Below are 18,829 nucleotides of genomic sequence, written 5' to 3'. Positions count from 1 at the left end.
TTACATCTCCCTTCCCATATTCACTTTTCTTGCTTCTCCACTGCTTGGTCTTTGGTATTCTGCTTTCAACCTAGGGCAAGTTAAGAGTGAAATGGCAGCTACAACCTGTGATGTCCCCGATTGCTTGCCAAGTTTTAATCTTCCTGTACTGAAATTCTTCAAGCTGGCCCCAGAATGTTTTCACCAGAGAGGCCTCCTTTGCAAACCAGAGCTGTCATTGCAAAAATACTTTTGAAGATTGGCCTCCTGCTTTGTAACTTTTGTTTTCATACCATCTTCTTCCTTGTATAGTGTGAAGGAATATCAGTTTCTGAAGCATTCATTTCAAATTAGTCCTCTGATAAACTTGTATAGTATTTTTATACTCAAATCTTAGCACTGGCTTGCATTTAATTGCTTATGTCTCAAGGAATCCAAAGATGTTTAATCCAGCAAGTATAAAACAGTGATAGGAATGAAAAACCTACCTTCTATCTGCAAATAAGAGAATGTGGAGTGAAAACCATGCAATCGATTTCGTCTGATCTTCAGCCAACTCTGAACACAGACGTAAACTTTGAGTAATTAGCCCATGTGTGTTTGTATAGATTCTGTTCATCTCCAGTCTGGAGATATTTCTGTCCTTATGGCAACATAGCTGAAGTCTATTAAGGCAGGATGTGATAGTTACATTTATCCAATTTAACAGGCCATTGCTGATTGTATTGGTCAAGCAATTGATACTGTTAATGAAAATAAACCTTTGTATTTGGTAATAAATGAATACTGATTGTTCACTATTGGTCTTGAGGAACTATTTTGCATTGAATGTATGTTATCTGACAGTGCTGAGGCCATGGGACAGGGATCACAATCTCGCAGTCCATTGCACGGTGAAGCTTTCTTTTGAGTTGAGTTACAGTATTATAGAACTATGCCACTGGATCCAGTGATAATTTCAGTACTTACAGCCAACTGTGTTGAAATGAGTAGGACAAGGATCAGGCCCTTAAGTAATACATGCAGCTTTAATAACCCTCAGTTGGATGCTGAAGTGATTTTATTACATTCACTAATTATAGCTGAAGTACTATATGCAGTCTAGAAAATCAACGGGAACAAAAGTGGATGCATTTCCAAACACTAATTTCATCTTCAGAACTGTTTTTTTGTTAATTATGCTAATTAAAAAAAGGGAATCTCTGTTACATGTGATTATGGCAATATGTGTTTTTACGTTAAGTGCTATGTAGTGAGATTACGTTTGTATGTGCCAGCCCCACATGGGTGGTTTCCATATGCTGAGCGTTTACATTAAGTTCCTTTTGTCCCATTCCAAGATGTACATTTACACTGGGCTGGGGGCTGAGGCATACATTGTAAATCTCTAAGAAATGAGTCAAAAAATATGCTTTTATCAGCAGGGGTGATCATAAATGGCCTGTCTGGGGTACAGAAGAGGAAAATGCTCTTTCTGTTAGTCTGCTGCAGTCTCACCCGTCTTCAGATGCTGGTGTTAAATAAATGTGACCTGTTCAATGAGTCCATTTCTGTTGCAGTTTTTCCATGGAGGGCTGCTCTGCCTTTGGTGGCCAAACCATGAGGGTACTTGTGGTGTCCCAGAAAGAAAACACATCAACCACTTGTTCATTTAATGCCAAGAGCAGACCTAACATTGAGCAGCTGGGGTGTCTTCCCATGGATCTCCAGTAATGTTTTTTCTATTTCCAGAGTTGCCTGCTGGTTGGGAGAAAATTGAGGATCCCGTATATGGTGTCTACTATGTAGAGTAAGTGCTGTGCTGTGGTTCTGGTGGGGCTGGTGGGCAGTGGGGGCTGCACTCTGCGGTGTTTCAGTGGCATCCTATGTGGAGCCCTGGTGCCTGCTCCATTGTAAGTCATTGGTAAGGAGGTGTGGAGGAGCTGATGTACCCACACCGCCCCACAGAGGTTCTTGTGCTGGGCTGTGTTGTTCAGACTAGAGTTAAGGGGTTAGAGCAGCTCTCGCCAGAATTAGAACAGCTCCTTTATCTGAATGACAAATTCCTCCCTTGGGAAACTGCAGAGCTGAGTTTTGTTTCATCACTGACCCCATAAAATGAATTTTTAATTATGTGTATACTCCTGTCTACTAGGATGGCTTACGATAGCCCTCAGAATAGACATGGAATACAATTTCTGTCTGCTTTGGCTCATTTCTGACCCTACCATCTGTGCCTAGGGAAACAAGGTTAGCAAACTGTATAATTAAGGCTTGACATTTATTTATCAAAGGCATCGAGAATATTTTTTTGCTATTAAATGCCATGCCAAGAATTGTTTCCAGTGTTTTTTCCCACCACTTCACATATGGATGCCAGTTATTTCCGCAGCACTCCTTCCTGTTGGAATTAAACTGGAAAGTAACAACGATGAGACATAAGTTTATTTTACTTGCTATCAATACACTGGCAGAATGGTTTGAATTTGAGCATCTGTCTCTTCCTTCTAATTCAGGCACTGCATTATTGCTGCTTACTGAGTTTGTTTGAGAAACAACTGTAGGGTGGAAAAGTTTAAACTGTATCATTTTTTGAAATCATTCTGATTTCTCCTAACTTTCTGAAGCTATCTTGAAATGGAAAATGCTTTACAAAACTCATGAACTGGCTTTTACTTGTTTCTTTAAGTATTGATCTTTAGCAGAAATGCTCAGAACCAGCACTCTGCAGTGCTTATAGCATAATTACTTAAAATGTGCTTTGTTTTTATTAAAGATATTGTGGGATGGGAGACAATAAAATAACAAGCTCTGAAGGGTAGACCTTGCCTTGGACACAAAGATGGGCTTTAAGAGAATGCAATTCAATCTGCACATCCCCTCACAGTGGGAACTCTTCTTAGTGATGGAGAAACTTTACAGTAGAAGGGAGATTACAGAAACCATTGAATTAATGGGTGACGAGCAGCTCATCTCTGCTGCAGATGTTACCTGGTATTTGGACTTCCTCTGTTTTTTTGTTTGTTTGACTCCAGTGAGAATGACTGTGCCCTTAGGAATCCAGTTAAAGCGGTGACGATGTAGGCTGGCCTTTTAAAATGCAATCAGACAGACCTCACCTTTCCTGCTGTAATTTCATTTTTTTTAAAAGAGTGAATCACTACTTTAATGTATTTGATATCATCTGCCATTTCTCCTCAGATATCATATTGATACTGGAATCCTCTTGTTTTCTTAAGCAGGCTTTTTGGCTCACTGCTTCACATACACTGCTGTCAATATTGTTTGGTATTTCGTTTCCTTCCTCAGAGATGTTTCACACCTGACCATGATTCCTGCTTGTCACATGACAGATTTCCTAATTCATCACTCTCTTCCATCCCCAGCCACATCAACCGGAAGACACAATATGAGAACCCGGTTCTTGAAGCAAAGAGGAAGAAGCAGCTTGAACAACAACAGCAGCAGCAGCCACCAGAAGGTTAGCAGCACCAAGGGCACGATGATTGGGGTGTTCAGGGGGGAACCTGCCCTCCCTCACTTTGGCAGCCCCGTGCTGATGGTTTTGTCCTTTGTTCTGTGGCCATAATGTGTTCTAGAGGTAAAACGACACCCACAGGAAAGGCTGTTTGGGACTCATAGTCTACTGAAGGGAATGAGGAGTGAGCATTGTACACATATGCTAGAGAAACCCCTCTGCATGAGAGAGCTTTTGCATTTTGTGTAGCTCAGATATCTGAATTAATTTCATGATTTCAGAACACTTCACCCACCCCATTTTTTTCTCCTTTATTCATGTCTTAAAAAATGTTTTCCTTTTATTTTCTTTTTTAAAGCAACCCAATGGCAGTGAGGGACCTACAGGTTTCTTTCTGGACTTTCATAGATTTCCCACCCCTTGTTGAACAGCAGCTCCTGTCAAAGGGAGAGAAGACTTAGGTCTCAGCATTCATCCTACACCCCCAGTTACCGCAACATCATCCCTTCTATTTCTCAGTCAGGCTGAACTGATGTTGTGAGGACTGTGTAGAATAGCTTTAATGTAAATATTGAGACCACTTTGTTGCAAGTCCCGAGTGTGAGTGTGAGGAATACTGTCCGAGCACACACAGATTGATTGACTTAAACATAGAGGATCCTCCAGAGCTGTTTTTTGAACATCCCATTCATTTTGTTCCTTCTCTCTGTGTCTCTTTCTGTTCTTGCTATGCTTTACATGTCTCCTTTGCTCAAACCCACACTCCCAATGTGTGTACGTGGAGGAACTCATAGTGCTGTTGTGAAACGAGTAACATTTCCCTCTCTGCCCTCTCCAGAATGGACAGAGGAGTGTCCATCTCTCCCACCACCCGCTGCTCCAAACCTTGTTTCAAACAACCAAGAGACAGTTCGGGAAGCACCAGTGCAAGGTAACAACCTTGTTAAACCAGTTGTAAAAGCCCAACAAGTTTTTTTCCTGCAAAGGAAGTTCCCACCATAACCAATAAAGGGAGTATCACACACCAGTCCCCTAGACTTTGATACTAATTACCTCAAAACCACATTTGTTGCCAAATGTGAGGAGCAAACGTGATTACCTGAATGAAAAAACGAACCATGACTATTCTTCATGTAGTATCCCAAGTCTTCAAAAAGGCACAAAAATGTGATTTACATCAGTGGGATTTAACCACTGTACCTGCTGGATGCAGGTACAAATAGGGGATCTTTTGCTACAGAGCTGTATTGTTAGGCAAGGATTAGGCTTTTATGTCTTCATAGCTGAGTTTATGGCATGGCTCTTACAGTACGATCCATAGAAAATAGAAAATAGATTTCTTTTTGTTCACACAGGGCAGCCTTCCCTCCCAAAAACAAAATCATGCAAACCCTCCAGCACATTCCCATGGGATATTAGAGTATATTAGGGTAGTCCAGATTGGCACCAAGGAAAAACGTGTCTGGAGATGATGCCCTGTCCACCAGGCATCCAGCACTGGTCAGTTCATTTGAGTGCTGTTTTTATATACTGTTGAGATGGTACAAGGGCTGCCCAAACTCCATACCTGGCAATGCAGGACCCATTGTGCAGGGGACCTCACTCAGCTCTCCACCTGCTGCCGACTGCCATCCACCAAAATCTTGCACCAACATTTTTGTTAGCCTGCCTCAATGATGTTCTGGTCCACACTGATACTCCTTCTCTCTCTCACTCCTTCCTCTTCCTTTCTTAGTGCTGTTCCTCCTTCTCTTGCTCCCTGTTTGTAGCACTGTTCCCTGCTTCCCTGTCTCCTTGCCCTGCACCTGGGTGTTTCCATTTCCCTCTGGTGGCACTGCTGGGATCTTCCAGATACACTCCTTTAGAACATTCTCCCCTGCGAACACCATAGGTGTGACATAGCCTGTGATGCTACTGTCTCTTGTTACTAAGGGCAAGTTCAAGCCGTGTTAGTAGGCAGATGCTGGCAAGCTTTGCTTGTTCTGCTTATTTTTTTAACCAAAAATGAGCACAGGGCCAAACCCTGCTACAAGCTGCCTGTGTTTTTCTGCACCCTGGGGTCTGAGCACAGTATCTGCCTGCCATGTGCAGGATTGCCACATTCCTGTGCTACCCTTCAAAGGCAGAAGACGGACTCCTTGCACTGCCCCCTCATGAATAATCTTCAAATATACGTTTTATTTTTTTCCCCCATTCAAAGGCTTACAAGCCTCCAGTTTCCCTTAAGATTTGCTTTCTGAGCAGAGCCCCACGGCAATGCTGCCGAGGTTTCTGAAATCATGCCAGCACTGCTGGCTATGACACAGGCTGCTGATCCTGGAGCTGTCACCAGAGGGCTTAGTGGCACAGGCTTTTCCCCTCTAAACGTTAAAAATAATTAGAAGTTCAGAGGTGCGTAGTGTTGGCACTGTGAAGTACACAACCGTGACTCCTTTCCCATCCTGTGCAATGTGCTGTGCAAGGATGAGCTTTTGCTTTTGGAGCACCTTGTGCTCCCTTATCCATGCTCCCAGAGAGTATTAGCAGTCCTCCAGCACAGCCCCCCCCCCCCCCTAGGATTCAGGATGCTCTTTGATCCACCTTCACTACAGCACTGCTTCATCCACTGCAGGTGAGGAGCAGGAAGGAAGGAGTCAGGCTTGAAACCGTGTCTGAAGAGCAATGTCAGCATCCCCCCTGCTCCTCACCAGAGGAGGTGATAGGGGGGTAGTGATGATGGGATGGGCAGGGGATTAGCTGAAGGGTTACATGGTGTCTGAACATCGCTCTGGAGCTGCTGGAGAAAGCCAAGTATAATAAAACTATGATGCTAATTTCTACAGAAATTCTCACTGCCGACTCAATCTCATCCTTAGTGGAGAGGATAAAACCACCTCAAGACAGTGATAAGACGTATTATCAAACCAGCACTGCTAGCTTTAATGCATTCCCTTCCAAAAAAAGCCCTTTCCCCTTGTGTAGCCTCAGTACTGTGGTGCATCCAACCACAGCAAAGACAACAGCTGGAAGTCAGAGGGTTTTGTTCACTCCTTTCCCTGCGTGATTGGTGCCAGGGAGACAAGTGGAGGGCAGTGAGGTGACAGGGCAGCAGTCTGGTCCTGTCCCTGCTCCCTGCTGTTTATGCACTTGTTAGAATGCAGAGGGATGGAGGAAAAGAAGACCAAATGCTCTTGCCTGCCTTTTTATAGATTTTCCAAACTTCCTACACAGGGAAACCTTTTTTTACAAGAAACCCTTCTGAGTTGAAAGGGAAGTTCATCCACACGAAGTTAAGGAAAAGCAGCAGGGGGTTCGGCTTCACCGTCGTCGGAGGAGATGAGCCGGATGAGTTTCTGCAGATCAAAAGTTTGGTGCTTGACGGCCCTGCGGCGCTGGACGGCAAAATGGAGACAGGTACTGGTGCCATCACTCAAAATCACCCCCTTCACTTTGGTTTATGGTTTTGTGGCTGTTTTTATATGCAATTCAAAACAACCTTTAGTCCTCATCGTGTTTTTGGGGAAAGATGTTCAGCTTTCCGATCAGCAAGCAGGGAGGTGGGATGCAACAGGAGGAAATCCCAGTAGGGTTCACCTGAACATCACACGCTGAACATCCCTGTCTTACAGCCACAGTGTTAAAGAACTGAATGAGATTTCAGGCTGAAGTACGTCTGAGACGCGGTACATGGCACCGTATTTAAGCAGTTGCTGTTTGAGCCTTCTGTTACAGCTCTCAGTTTTGTTCCTGTCAGATGTCATTGTAGAGCAGGGTGTGACAGTGAGAGCTGGGCTTGGCAATAACTGCAAAATAGGCGATATATTGTTGCTTGAATTTATTACCTTTTTGCACGAACCAAATTCCATTTGCACTTTCAGAAAGTGTTTATGCACATGAAGGCTTTATGTGCTGAATCTTCTGTGTGCTAGTAGTTCTTGCTTGTCCAAATATTCTCACAGCTTTTCTTTGCAAAATACTTTAGTGCTGCTCTCTGCCCACAAGTGGCACCTGTGGGCTTCTGGGGCTCCAATTCTGTGTTCCTGAGGTGTACAAGTGTGGTGTGGCTGTATGCACCTGATATATCTCTCTTGTGTCCTCTGCAGGGGATGTCATAGTCAGCGTGAATGACACCTGTGTGCTGGGGCACACTCACGCCCAAGTTGTGAAAATCTTCCAGTCCATCCCCATTGGTGCCAGCGTGGACCTCGAACTGTGCCGAGGCTACCCCCTGCCCTTCGATCCCGATGACCCCAACACAAGCTTGGTGACGTCCGTGGCAATTTTGGACAAAGAGCCGATCATTGTGAACGGGCAGGAAAATTATGACTCCCCAGCCAGCCACAGTAGTAAAACAGGGAAAGTCAATGGCACAAAGGAAGCGAGACCCAGCAGCCCAGCTGAGGTCTCCTCCAACGGACCCCATGGGTACCCCAATGACACGGTCTCTTTGGCATCTTCAATAGCAACACAACCTGAACTGATAACTGTGCATATAGTGAAAGGGCCCATGGGCTTTGGCTTTACTATAGCAGACAGTCCCGGTGGGGGTGGCCAAAGGGTGAAACAAATTGTGGACAGCCCGCGATGCCGGGGCCTGAAGGAGGGTGACCTTATAGTCGAAGTCAACAAGAAGAATGTGCAGAGCCTCACTCACAACCAGGTGGTAGATATGCTGATTGAATGTCCGAAGGGAAGCGAAGTCACGTTGCTGGTGCAGCGAGGAGGTAAGTCTTTAAAACTACTTGAAAATATTTCTTCCTCAAATTATCCAAAAACATGCATGTCATGAAAGATCTGCTCCCTTAATCTTCAGTGTTGAAAAGGTTTGTGTCTGGAGGTGTGAGAACTGCTGCATGTTGGCAGTTGCTGCGTCAAATGGATGGTTAAAGTTATTTGTTGTTTGGTGCTTTGCTGGGGTGAATGTGCTTGCAGCTCCTGTGTGCTCTTGCACTACACACAGCTTCTGGTAGGGGGCAAGCGGGTTGTATGGTTACACCGTTGCCTTACATGACGTCCCCTGATCTGCTCATAAAACTTGATTTGTTTAAATAATGTGGGTATTTCTTGTGTTGTTTTGTGGGATGGAAGAGAATTGTGATATATTTTGTGGTTTGCAGCGTCCAAAGCCAGATAGCCATGGACTTTTCAGTGTGGAAGGGCTACACCTGGGATGCAGATTGTAACCTGGGTTGAAGGCAGAGCATTTAAACTTCCCCAGGTTGTGAGCAATTGAAGTGCTAATTCTTGACCTGTTTATCTGCTGATAATTATCTCCTGGCAATCAGGAGCTGAACTCAGTTTTGGTTGTGTTGCTGAAGCGCAGTGTTTTGCATGGATAATGCACACGTGGTGCTCAGCACCTTACAGGCACACTGCAGGGACAGAGGGGAGCAGAGCAAGGAGCAGAGGCCAAATGCAGCTCTGGGATCTGCACTGACTGTGAAAGTGCTGAAACCTTCCCAGAGTGTTTTAATTGTAGAAAATTAGCAACCAAAGCTGGTCTGTTGAATGGGGACACGCTGCCTTCTGAATTGGCAGCTCTGGTTTATTGTTTTTGAAGGGCTATTTCAAAGAATGGAGGACGTGGGTTCTGCAATTATTAGCAGTTCTGGAGCAAGCAAAGCCTTTCTTATCCTTCTTCTTTTCCGAGTGCTTACTTTACTGTAACATTTAGTTAGTAAATTAAAAAGTAGAGAACAGAATATATTATGAGTTCTCCAATTTTCCAAGTGTGAGTTCCCTGGAGACCTTCAATACTGGATAGGCTTAAAAAAAATGCACGGCAGACTCATGATTAATATATGTATTTTGGAAAAAATATGGTTGGAAGAAAGATAGCAGCTGTTATTAATTCTCCATGAGAGCACATACGTATCTGGTACCACCATACATTAATTATTTGAATTGTGGATGACATTTAATAATCCTTCTTATGGCTTGAAGGCATAATGAAAAGATTTGATGAGGAAATAAAAGCAGAGTTTTAATAGGATAGTAAATAGTTCTCTGGTAATCTTGCTGAGTCTCTTTCTTCTTTTGCCTTTGTTTTTTTGCTGAATTGAAATACTGAGCACATATTTAGTGTTTGCTGTCGCCTTCCCAGGTAGATGACGTGCCGGTCTTCTTGATCCCATTGCAGAAATACATTTGGCTCTGCAGTCTGTAAGCAAATTCAGGGCTCCTGGAGCAGCTCTTCCATACTGTCCCTATCAGTTGTCTTTTCCTCCTTCTCCCTCTGGTGTCCAGTGAAGAAAGTGCTCAGCTGCTGTCAGGCAGCCACACATAAGCCAGACATCTGCATTCAGATGGGCTCTGCATGGAGCATCCCTGCACTGCTACGACTGGTTCTGAGCTGTAGAAAGGATTTGTCAGAAATGATTATTACTAATCAGACAGTAAAATATCAGGAAGGGATGAGTCGTATATGTGACAAGGTTTGCCTGCTTGGAGCAGCTTGTATGCTCCCAACAAGATTTAATTGTTAAAGCTGAAGGGTCCTCTCTGCATGAAAATCATTTGTAAGGCTTGTGTGAGGCTATGGGGATGAATGCTTTAAGAGAGGGGCAGTGTCAGGTCATTGAAAGTTTGCTCTTAAGAGGTCCTGTGGAAGACCTGCTTTCCTAAGGGATAACATAATTGCCTGTAGATGCTAGGGCAGGACAGAGCAGATCCCTCAAGCCAAATAGAGATCTTGACTGAGGATCAAATGGGTGTTGTTTGGTTCTGAGTGATTTTAAACGGGTGAAGGTGCCAAGCCATTTGAGCCTGTAAGTTGGACTGGAGGAGGCAGGAGACCTTGCTGGGTAAAGCCCAGCAGATCTGAAGGGTGGCGTGGAGATGCTTGGCAGCAAAGGAAGTCTGTTCAAGGTCTGGATCCATGAAAGTGCCAGCGCTCCTAGTTACAAAATGAAGAGTTAAGCGTATGTGTTTGTCCCTGCAGTGCACTTGTTGTCATTGCACATCTCATTTATTTTAGAGATTTACTGTTAATAAGGTCACAAAAAGGCGTACCTTTAGTTCAGATATTTTTAATTGCAAAGAGGTCTTTAAACATGGAGCCTACCAAGTGAAGGCAAAGAAAGCAACAACAAAACAAAGGTATATTTACCACTTGAAATCCAATTTTCGTTGAAGCCTTGTCTGACCGGAGTGATTCAAATACCTCTCCATTCTGCATAGAATCTATTCATAATAAAAGCAACATTAGTTGGAATAATCTCCCTGTTTCCCAAGTGACTTCTATTGCAGGGAGCTGTGTCTGTGCCAGGACAGGTGGCGGATGTTTCAGAACAAGGGATTCTGCCAAACTACTGTGCTGCACTTATCTGGGTCAGTAAGACCTAGCATTTGTCTCAGTATCTGCATGTCTTACTGATGTATTATTCAAATAACCTCAGATTAAATACGATTTTATGGGTTTTTTTTCCAAGTCTAGGTTAGTTTTCTGTATAAACTACCCAACACTGTTGTATCTGTTTTGTGGTCAGTTACAAGAATTGGGCTGAGTAGTTTTTCTGCAGGTTTGAATGGATAACTTCCCTTCCAAGCTTTCAGCATCTCTGTTGACCAGGAGGTTGAAAATAGCACAGACCTTCAGCCTGATCTACATAATCCCCTCGGAGATGTATTCTCACTCTGCTCCAGATCGAAGTAAAAGCATGCAGGTGGGATGTCACTCACATGCCATCTGCAAACCAGTGCAGTTTATGGTTGCTTTCCCTAGAGCTACATTTACATTAAACTGGGGAATAGAAATCAGTCTTTTGAGACACAGATGATAAATATCAATTTCAAAACTAAGTGTATTTTATGGGAGGAAAGAGCTAAGTAATATCAAATGCCCATCACCTGAGTGCTGGTCTCCATGTAAGTGCAGTCAGTAGTAAAATCTCTATTCATGGCTCAGCTGCGAATAGAGGATGTTTGCAGTGAGTGATGAGGCAGGATGAAGTGGGGAAACCTCTCTTGGTCCCTGACTCAGAGGTCTCAAGAAGGTAATACGTGTAACTTTAGCAGAGATTTGCAGCAATGGAACAAAATTGCGGAGTGTTCAAGCAATAAACCTGTTAAGACTTCTTATCTGTATGGAGCCTCCCTTGCTGTTCCAGTGGTGCTCTTGGCAAGTGAGGCTCATTAACATCCACTGCTTTCCTTAGAAATGAGGTATCTTCTCCTTCTTGTGCCAAAACTGCGTGCTGGAGTCAACTGCTCTGGACTTGAAATGTCTTTTGGTAGCCTAAAATGGAAGGAGTTTTATTTTCTCTCTGTATATCTGGTATACAGACCCTCGAAACATCACATAGTGATATGAAGGTGTCTTTTCCTTTAGTGTTCTGGCTGCAGCTTTGGGTTCCCCTCAGCCCTGGTAGAGTCAGAAGATGCTTTAGACGCAGTGGAAAAGCTTTACAAATAATATATCGTAGCTACTTCTAATTGCACGCACATTATGACAGCTTGGTTGACATCAGATTGCTCTTTGGGATCTGAGGGGTCAAAATACAGTTCTTTGGCATAAGTGAGCAGCAACACTGAGCGTGAAATACCTGAGTGGAGTGAGATCTACTACCACTGCTGGCCTCATAGGATGTCCACTTACTTTTATAAGCAAAAACATCATAATTACACTTTATTGATATCCCTTTCCCCCCATAGAAAGCAAACTTTTCCTTCCTGTCTGTACAAGAAGTGTCGGAAAGCAGTCATTTAGTGGTGATGGCCAAAGAAAAAAAAGAGCTATAGCTGATCTCAGTGTTAGAATTAGAGCTCCTTTTCAGTTGCTATCCCTAATGATGTAAACCCATGGTAATTAGAACTGCAATCAGCTATTCAGTAGAGGCTTGAACTCTTTTGAACAAGCCACTCACTTCTGTTTGCCCTTTAGGCTGCAGTGAAGAATGAGCTGAAAGTCAAGCCACTTGAGCATCTAGCTGCCAGAATATTTAGACTGCCTTAGCAGCTGCTGAAATAGAGAAAAGTGAGTCCAGAGTTCTTTTAGGACAAAATCACAACCTGGGAATCGGATGACCGTTACCACAGAGCCCGTGTGCCTGTGCCAAAGCTTCTGGAAAGGGAAGAAAAGTTCAGGGTTTCCAGCAGTGATTTCAGTTCTCAGTGCAGAGAGAGCAGAGAATTATACTGGGCTCTTTGTCCCGTGCTTGGATCCATAGAAACCCCCATGAAAATGGATTTCCATCCCACTGGGCTCGGAGCTGCCTCCTTCCTTATGATAGGATTTCTTACAGTATATACCCCATGGGACACCATCTTGTGGCAGCTTCTTTGCCCCCCAGAAGCAGGAGCAGATGTAATTCCTCTCTGCCACTTGGTGTGCTCCACCAACCTCAGCATTTCTGAAATTTCCATTTCATGTCCTCCCTTTTTTCCTTACCTCGCCTTCCTGTCTCAGCAACCAGTGGTGCTGCCAGGACCTTGTGCTCCTCAGTTGTCTCCCATCAGAGCTATTGGTTGAGTCCCTCAGCAATTTGTCACTCAGTGTCTCTTATCTCAGTGTGCATGTTGTAAAATACTAGCTATTGTAAGTGCAAGTAGCACCAACAGAAACAGCAGCTGGTGGTATAGTTTCGATAACTCATAGCTGCCCCTGTTTATTTAGTACATTGTTGTTGGTTTTTTTTTAATGAGAATCACAGTATGTTTAAAGAAATACATAATTTCAAGCATAATCTCAAGACTTGTATTTCATTTCCTTTGTAATTCTAGGGCTACTACTTTGTCATTCTTGATTTATGCACTTCCCCCTTTAATTAGGAACCTCATTTGGCACTTAAAGATCTGCCTCCGATTGTTTCCTGTTGTTTAATTTTGTTACTATTTTTTTTAAAGGCTTTCCCCTGGGAAGAAGGAAATCAAATGAGTGAAGCTTTTAAGTTGGTCTACAAAAAGCATAAAAATGAGATGGAATATATGTTTAAATATGTTTAAGTGTTTTGCATCATTGGCTTTCTGTATTCAGACAGTCCTAACACATTGTGGGTTCCCTCTCAGGTTTCATACAGAAGCCTGTGCATCTCTTTTTCCATGCCACCATGTCACTCTTTACTGACTTCTCTCTGCTGAATGGATTTGCATTCTAACAAAGCCAAAATAGCTGATGAGACTTTAAAATAAGTTTGAAGCGAGTCTTGATGCCGCATTTACTATTCTCTTACAGCTTTATTCTGATCAGGGACAGCCTGTAGAGGAGCAGAAATACAGAAATCACTTGAAGTCAGGAAAAGATGAAATAAAATGTTAACACGTTCTTATATTTTTAAAAGAGAAGCTTGAAGTTCATGCCCATTATTAGAATTGCATGTCTGCCTGTATTGCAATACATCGTGCAAGTTAATTTTCCGCTAAACAGCTCTGGAGCATTAGATATGCCTTTTTGGGGCAATGCTGCATATTGTTGTGCAGCACAATACAATGATCACTGGTAATTGGTTTTGTAAAGCAAGCTAGCAGGAACTTGTTTTTCTTTGTGATAAAAATAAGCCAAACTTAACATTTAAAATCAGGTCATCTTATAAATAATGTAATATTTGGGGATTATGCAGTGTTTTTCTCCTTCAAAGTGCTTTACAGGTGTTAATCTTTGTGACATTAGCTGTTTGTTTTTGATGATCTGAATTTGCAAGGCTTGGGATAAATGTGTTTACCAGAAACATGAAGGATGGAATTTGGGTGCTGCTGATGACAAGGCAAGGCTCCCATTTGACTGCAGGAGGCAGTAGGGTTTCGCCAAGGCTTTGGATGCCTACAAAATGCCTGTAAGGCACTAAGGGTAATTGTTGGCAGCTTGCTGCGGCACCTAATAGCTTGATGTGCATTACTAATATTCATATAAATGGTGCATTTGCAGGAACTAATTAATTAGTCTTACCAGGCCGTGCTGGAATTTCTCAATGCAAGGCATCACGTTGAAAAAAGGAAGAGGCAAATTCAAGTGTCAACCTCCAAAAGACACTTCATTTAGGGCCTGAAAATTAGGAGAGATTTAGACTGGATATAAGGAAAAAGTGCTTTAAGATAAGGGTGGGTGAAGCACTGGGACAGGCTGCCCACAGGGGTGGTGGGTACCCCATCCCTACAGACATCCAAGGTCAGGCTGGATGGGCTCTGAGCACCTGATGGAGCTGTGGGTGTCCTTGTGTATAACAGGAGCATTGGACCAGATAACATTTAAGGGTCCCTTCCAACTCTGATATTCTACAGTTCTATTCTGTCTGTTTATTTCAAGCCTCTACTATCCATATTCATTTGCCTTTTCTCAACCCTAAAGGTTAAGAAGCATCAAACAACGCAGATTTTCATACTAGCACCTGACTCCAAAGCTCAACAGCTTCATAACATCACAATTCTGATAATAAAGGATAATTGGCATTGTTGGCAGGTGAACATTTTAATTGCAGGCAGAATTTCCATCTCTTGTTGATGTGGCGCATGCAGGGTACTGACAATGATCTGCTCTCCATTTGAGGCACAAATGTTTTCGCTTCAGCCGCCCTTCATTAACTCTATTTGCACCGATTCTCTTCTAGAAATGAGTAGGCAAGTGGAAAGGCCTGTGAAATCTGCTTTCCAGGTCAGCATTTGTTTTACATCAGCTGCCCTGCATTTTTGTGGCAGTGTGGCCTATCCATGCCCCAGCTCATGTCCTGCAGATATATGTGTCATCAAGCTCCAGTCTCTGGGAAGGGGGGAACGGAATGAAACAGTTGCTGATTCACTGCTTGGCATTTAATTGCACACTTTGCATGAATTTTAAGGGCTGAGAGAGTTTCCCAAACTTTGCAGATCTTTTGCAAAGCGTGCCTCGAGGTCGGGAGGAAACCTTGCGCTTTGATTACGAAGGAGATGAGCAATTAGCATATTTGGAATCACACCATGATTTCACTTTGGCATAACGCTGCGTGCTGACAACGCCATAGCAGCACTGTGCGCGTTAGACGCTTGGCTGCATTTCTGTGGCAGGGAATCTGCTTTGCAATCAGTAAGAAAACCAAAGCAATTGCTGAACGCTGGGAGAAAGAAATGCCTGAATATCTTCACGTCAGGATGTTTTATTGCATGAACCACCTTATCTTTCCAAAAGCAGAGTGTTCTGAGATGCGGACAAAACTGGAGGTTGCTTAGCAAATGAAAAATGAGAGCTCTGAAATTCTTCCTATACCCTTTTTTACTCCCTATCTTGAGGTTTTGAAAGTTGCTGTGGTTTTTCATGGTTGTTTTTTCTTTTTGTGTGTGTGTGTGTGTATGTTTCCCTCCCCCTCCCCCCCTTTATGTTTGATTTGTTTTTGTTATTAAATGCTGAAGTGGTAGAAGTGGAGCAACCCAAACCCACGTGGTGTTGTTTTGAATCAAACGTGATGTGATATAACACAAGGTGGCACAGCAGAACCTAATACCAGGCACTAGATAAGGCAGACTTAACTCAAGATGTGCCTCCCACATCTTCGTTTTGATTTGCACAGCAAATGGAGCAGACTTGGAGCTGTGCAGCTTGAAGGGGTTTATTCCACCCAGTTTTCCTCCTACCCTTATACCCTCCAGGGTGGCATTTTGGTGTGCATAGAGTGGGTTTTTATCAGCCACGATGCATATTGGTGCAGTGGCCGCTGCCCTGATTTGGCATTATAATAACCAGTCATAACAGAATTAATGAGGTATCAGGAATCCAAGAAAGGTCTTTGTTTATCGCTGTAATTAAACACATTTGGAGACTCATTAGAAGCAATAGCAGATGGGCAAAAGTGAGGAAGAAGAATGGTTTTATAATGCACTAGTAGATGGTTTTGTTCTGAGACAGATTGTTTTTAAATATATGTCCTCCTGTCTTTAATTCTATTCTAAATCCATTTATTTATTAATTTTGCACTCTCCATTAGGATTTCCTATTTCTTCATTTAATGTTTCTTTTTCCTTGGTCTGGTGTTTTCCTCTTTGTGATGGTGCTGATAACAAAGAGTGTTAAAACAGTGACTTTTGTGCTAGCAAACCTGCAGTGTACCTCGAGCTGAACATGGGGAGCTAGCAGGGCAGATAGTGCAGATGGGTTGGGTCAAGAAGGCTGAATTTTGGGCGATGGTGCAGCTGGGGATGGTGCTCCCATGACCAGGAAGGTCACGTTGGTAGGGATGTGGTAGGTGGAAGTTTTAACTCCATCCTGATCCTTAAAGGTTAGTTCCTGAGATGCACAGTTACATACTTGGAATTACAGTGAGCTGATAATCTATTTTCCTAGAAAACTGTACTCTAAATTGATAATGTTTCTTGAAAGCACGTGCAAATTCATTGTCCTCTTGTAAAGATCTTTTGTCTCAGTGTGTGATGTGTGTCTGCGCGTGCCCCAGGGCTGAATCTGGCTAAGCATTCTGTAAATATTAGCATATTGTTATGGGATGCTACTTATTAATATCAACAGCAAACTAATGCCAGGAGGGCCTTATTTACAGGCTGATCTCCAAATACGAAATAATAGAACCCACCATAAACCAAACAGGTTTGACCATGGGAATATACACCTTGTAACGATGATGTGATAAGTCTGAAGACAAACACTGTCGATGAGCAGGATAAATACAGATGTGACAGCAGCAAAAATCCTCTAGTGTCCTGTTCTATGCTATGCATGGAGAGACCCCTAAGATAGCCCATCAGGTGCCACCTCCCTTTGGGACCTGCATGGCCATGCCATGGGACAGCCAGTTGATTAGGTGGAGTTTGGGACCAAGACTCTCCAAGCCAGAAATGGAACCCCTGATTTGTTTCACTTTACCTCAGAGACAATAATTAATTCTTTGAGTGAATAATCGTGGTGAGCTCCAGAAGTAAAGTGTGTAACTCACAGTTTTGTGTGCTGGTGAGAAAGGGGGGATGTTTTCATGCATAGCCACATCTTTATGCCCATGAAAATGCATTAAAAATATACCTAATACAGGTGTTCACATGGATACACACACGTGTATGTATATGCAAAGGACATGAGGGTTTCTAATTGCTTCCCAATTCTGATATTCACCTTCTCAGATTCCTGTGGTTTAAGAAATCTGATGTGTGTGTATTTGTTTAAATATTAATCAATATTTTCATTTAAACAAATGGCTCCAACAGCTTGGGCTTTAGGAAAACCTCTTCTTTTAATGAACTTCATAAATAAAAGGAGTCATAACAATGGTTGATGTGGTTCCAGCCATTAGCTAGGTGGATGAGGGGTCACGCTGGTTCTCAATTGCTTTATTACCTTACTGCCTTGGATTTGCCATATGTTTCTTACAACATAGTTAAATTTATATATTTGTAGTAATTAAACAGCATTTTATTGGTCTATATCTTTTTTTATCACTTTAGAATCACTTCTGGTTTGAGATGCTGAAATATGACTGAACTTGGGATTGCAAGCAGTTGTTTGACAGCCTAGCTAAGAATGAGTAATTTGTGTTAACGCAATTAAGCATCTTTAAAGCACCTAGAACTGAAAGTCTAGCTGATGATAATGTACTATGCCTCATTATGTTTTTTGCTTGTGCCAGTGGGTTAAGAAAGCCTGAGATGGTCTCTTGAAAACGCCACTCTGTTAACATTAGCATATAGCATTAGCATGAGAAACATGGCATTTTCACATTATTTGGTAGCTACCACTCTTGATTTATAGCAGGGCTACATTCCTTCCATGTACGTTATTCTCTCAGTTAAAGCCTGTGTTGCAGAGCTAAGTTTTGCTAGTACAGGGACACTCCTGCAGATGAGGGTGATGGGCAGGGACAAAGAAGGTTTTCTCTTTTTGGTGGTTCTTTTTTTGGTGGTGCTCCTTGTGGTTATGTGCAGACTTGTGTCTCCTGCTGCCTGTTACTCTGCTATGCACTTCAGTCTGGAAAAGATCGGCTTCCATCTATTTTTTGTTCGATAATATTTGTCCTTTATAAAAAACTCTCCGGTGGTGGATTATACAGAACCAAGGGGATTGCTTTGTCACCACCAACCTCCCCTCCCTTGCCCCCTGCAGCACTAATGGCCATTAGAGTTAATTATTTAGAGTTCCTTGTTTTGCTTGCAGGAAAACGCGATCGATGTGTGGTGCCAGTTGTGTGCTCCCTGGCTCTGGTACTTCACCCCTCGTCTTTCAGTGTGTCTCCTTTCTTTGATACAGCCTTTGGCTTTTATTCAGTGCAGTGTAAGCAGCACCGTTTAGAAAACTTGTGTTGGTTTTCTTTCCCAGGCAGAAACATTTTCTCTGTAAATGTTAACCTTCATGACAAGGTCTGGGATGTTCCATTCCTTGCATTTTGATTCTTCTCCACCTAATTTTCAGCTGCTGTGCATTCTGAGCTTCATACATAATGGCAAAACCAAAGAGGTGACCTTTACACCTAGGCTCACCAACGGCTCTTTTGTTGTTGAACACAGATGGAGCAC

At 42.9% G+C, this 18,829-nt stretch overlaps 1 protein-coding gene across 20 annotated transcripts in view; it reads left to right on the top strand.

Annotated features, from left to right (window-relative positions):
- The window catches only part of MAGI1 (membrane associated guanylate kinase, WW and PDZ domain containing 1), a 284,497-nt gene that overhangs the window by 224,919 nt on the left and 40,749 nt on the right, over positions 1 to 18,829 (top strand). For 15 of the 20 annotated variants that reach the window (XM_015875219.2, XM_015875214.2, XM_015875216.2 and 12 more), the window contains 5 exons: positions 1,711 to 1,768; positions 3,345 to 3,439; positions 4,275 to 4,367; positions 6,647 to 6,829; positions 7,519 to 8,139. In XM_015875219.2, the coding sequence (XP_015730705.1) occupies positions 1,711 to 1,768; positions 3,345 to 3,439; positions 4,275 to 4,367; positions 6,647 to 6,829; positions 7,519 to 8,139 (1,050 nt within the window). The remainder of the gene's footprint in view (positions 1 to 1,710; positions 1,769 to 3,344; positions 3,440 to 4,274; positions 4,368 to 6,646; positions 6,830 to 7,518; positions 8,140 to 18,829) is intronic. The other 5 variants (XM_032447344.1, XM_032447343.1, XM_032447342.1 and 2 more) reach the window with 1 other exon arrangement.

Source organism: Coturnix japonica, chromosome 12, assembly GCF_001577835.2.
Source record: "Coturnix japonica isolate 7356 chromosome 12, Coturnix japonica 2.1, whole genome shotgun sequence".
NCBI lineage: Eukaryota > Metazoa > Chordata > Aves > Galliformes > Phasianidae > Coturnix > Coturnix japonica.
The sequence above is the reverse complement of the archived record's forward strand: the minus strand, read 5'-3'. Positions and strand labels throughout refer to the sequence as shown.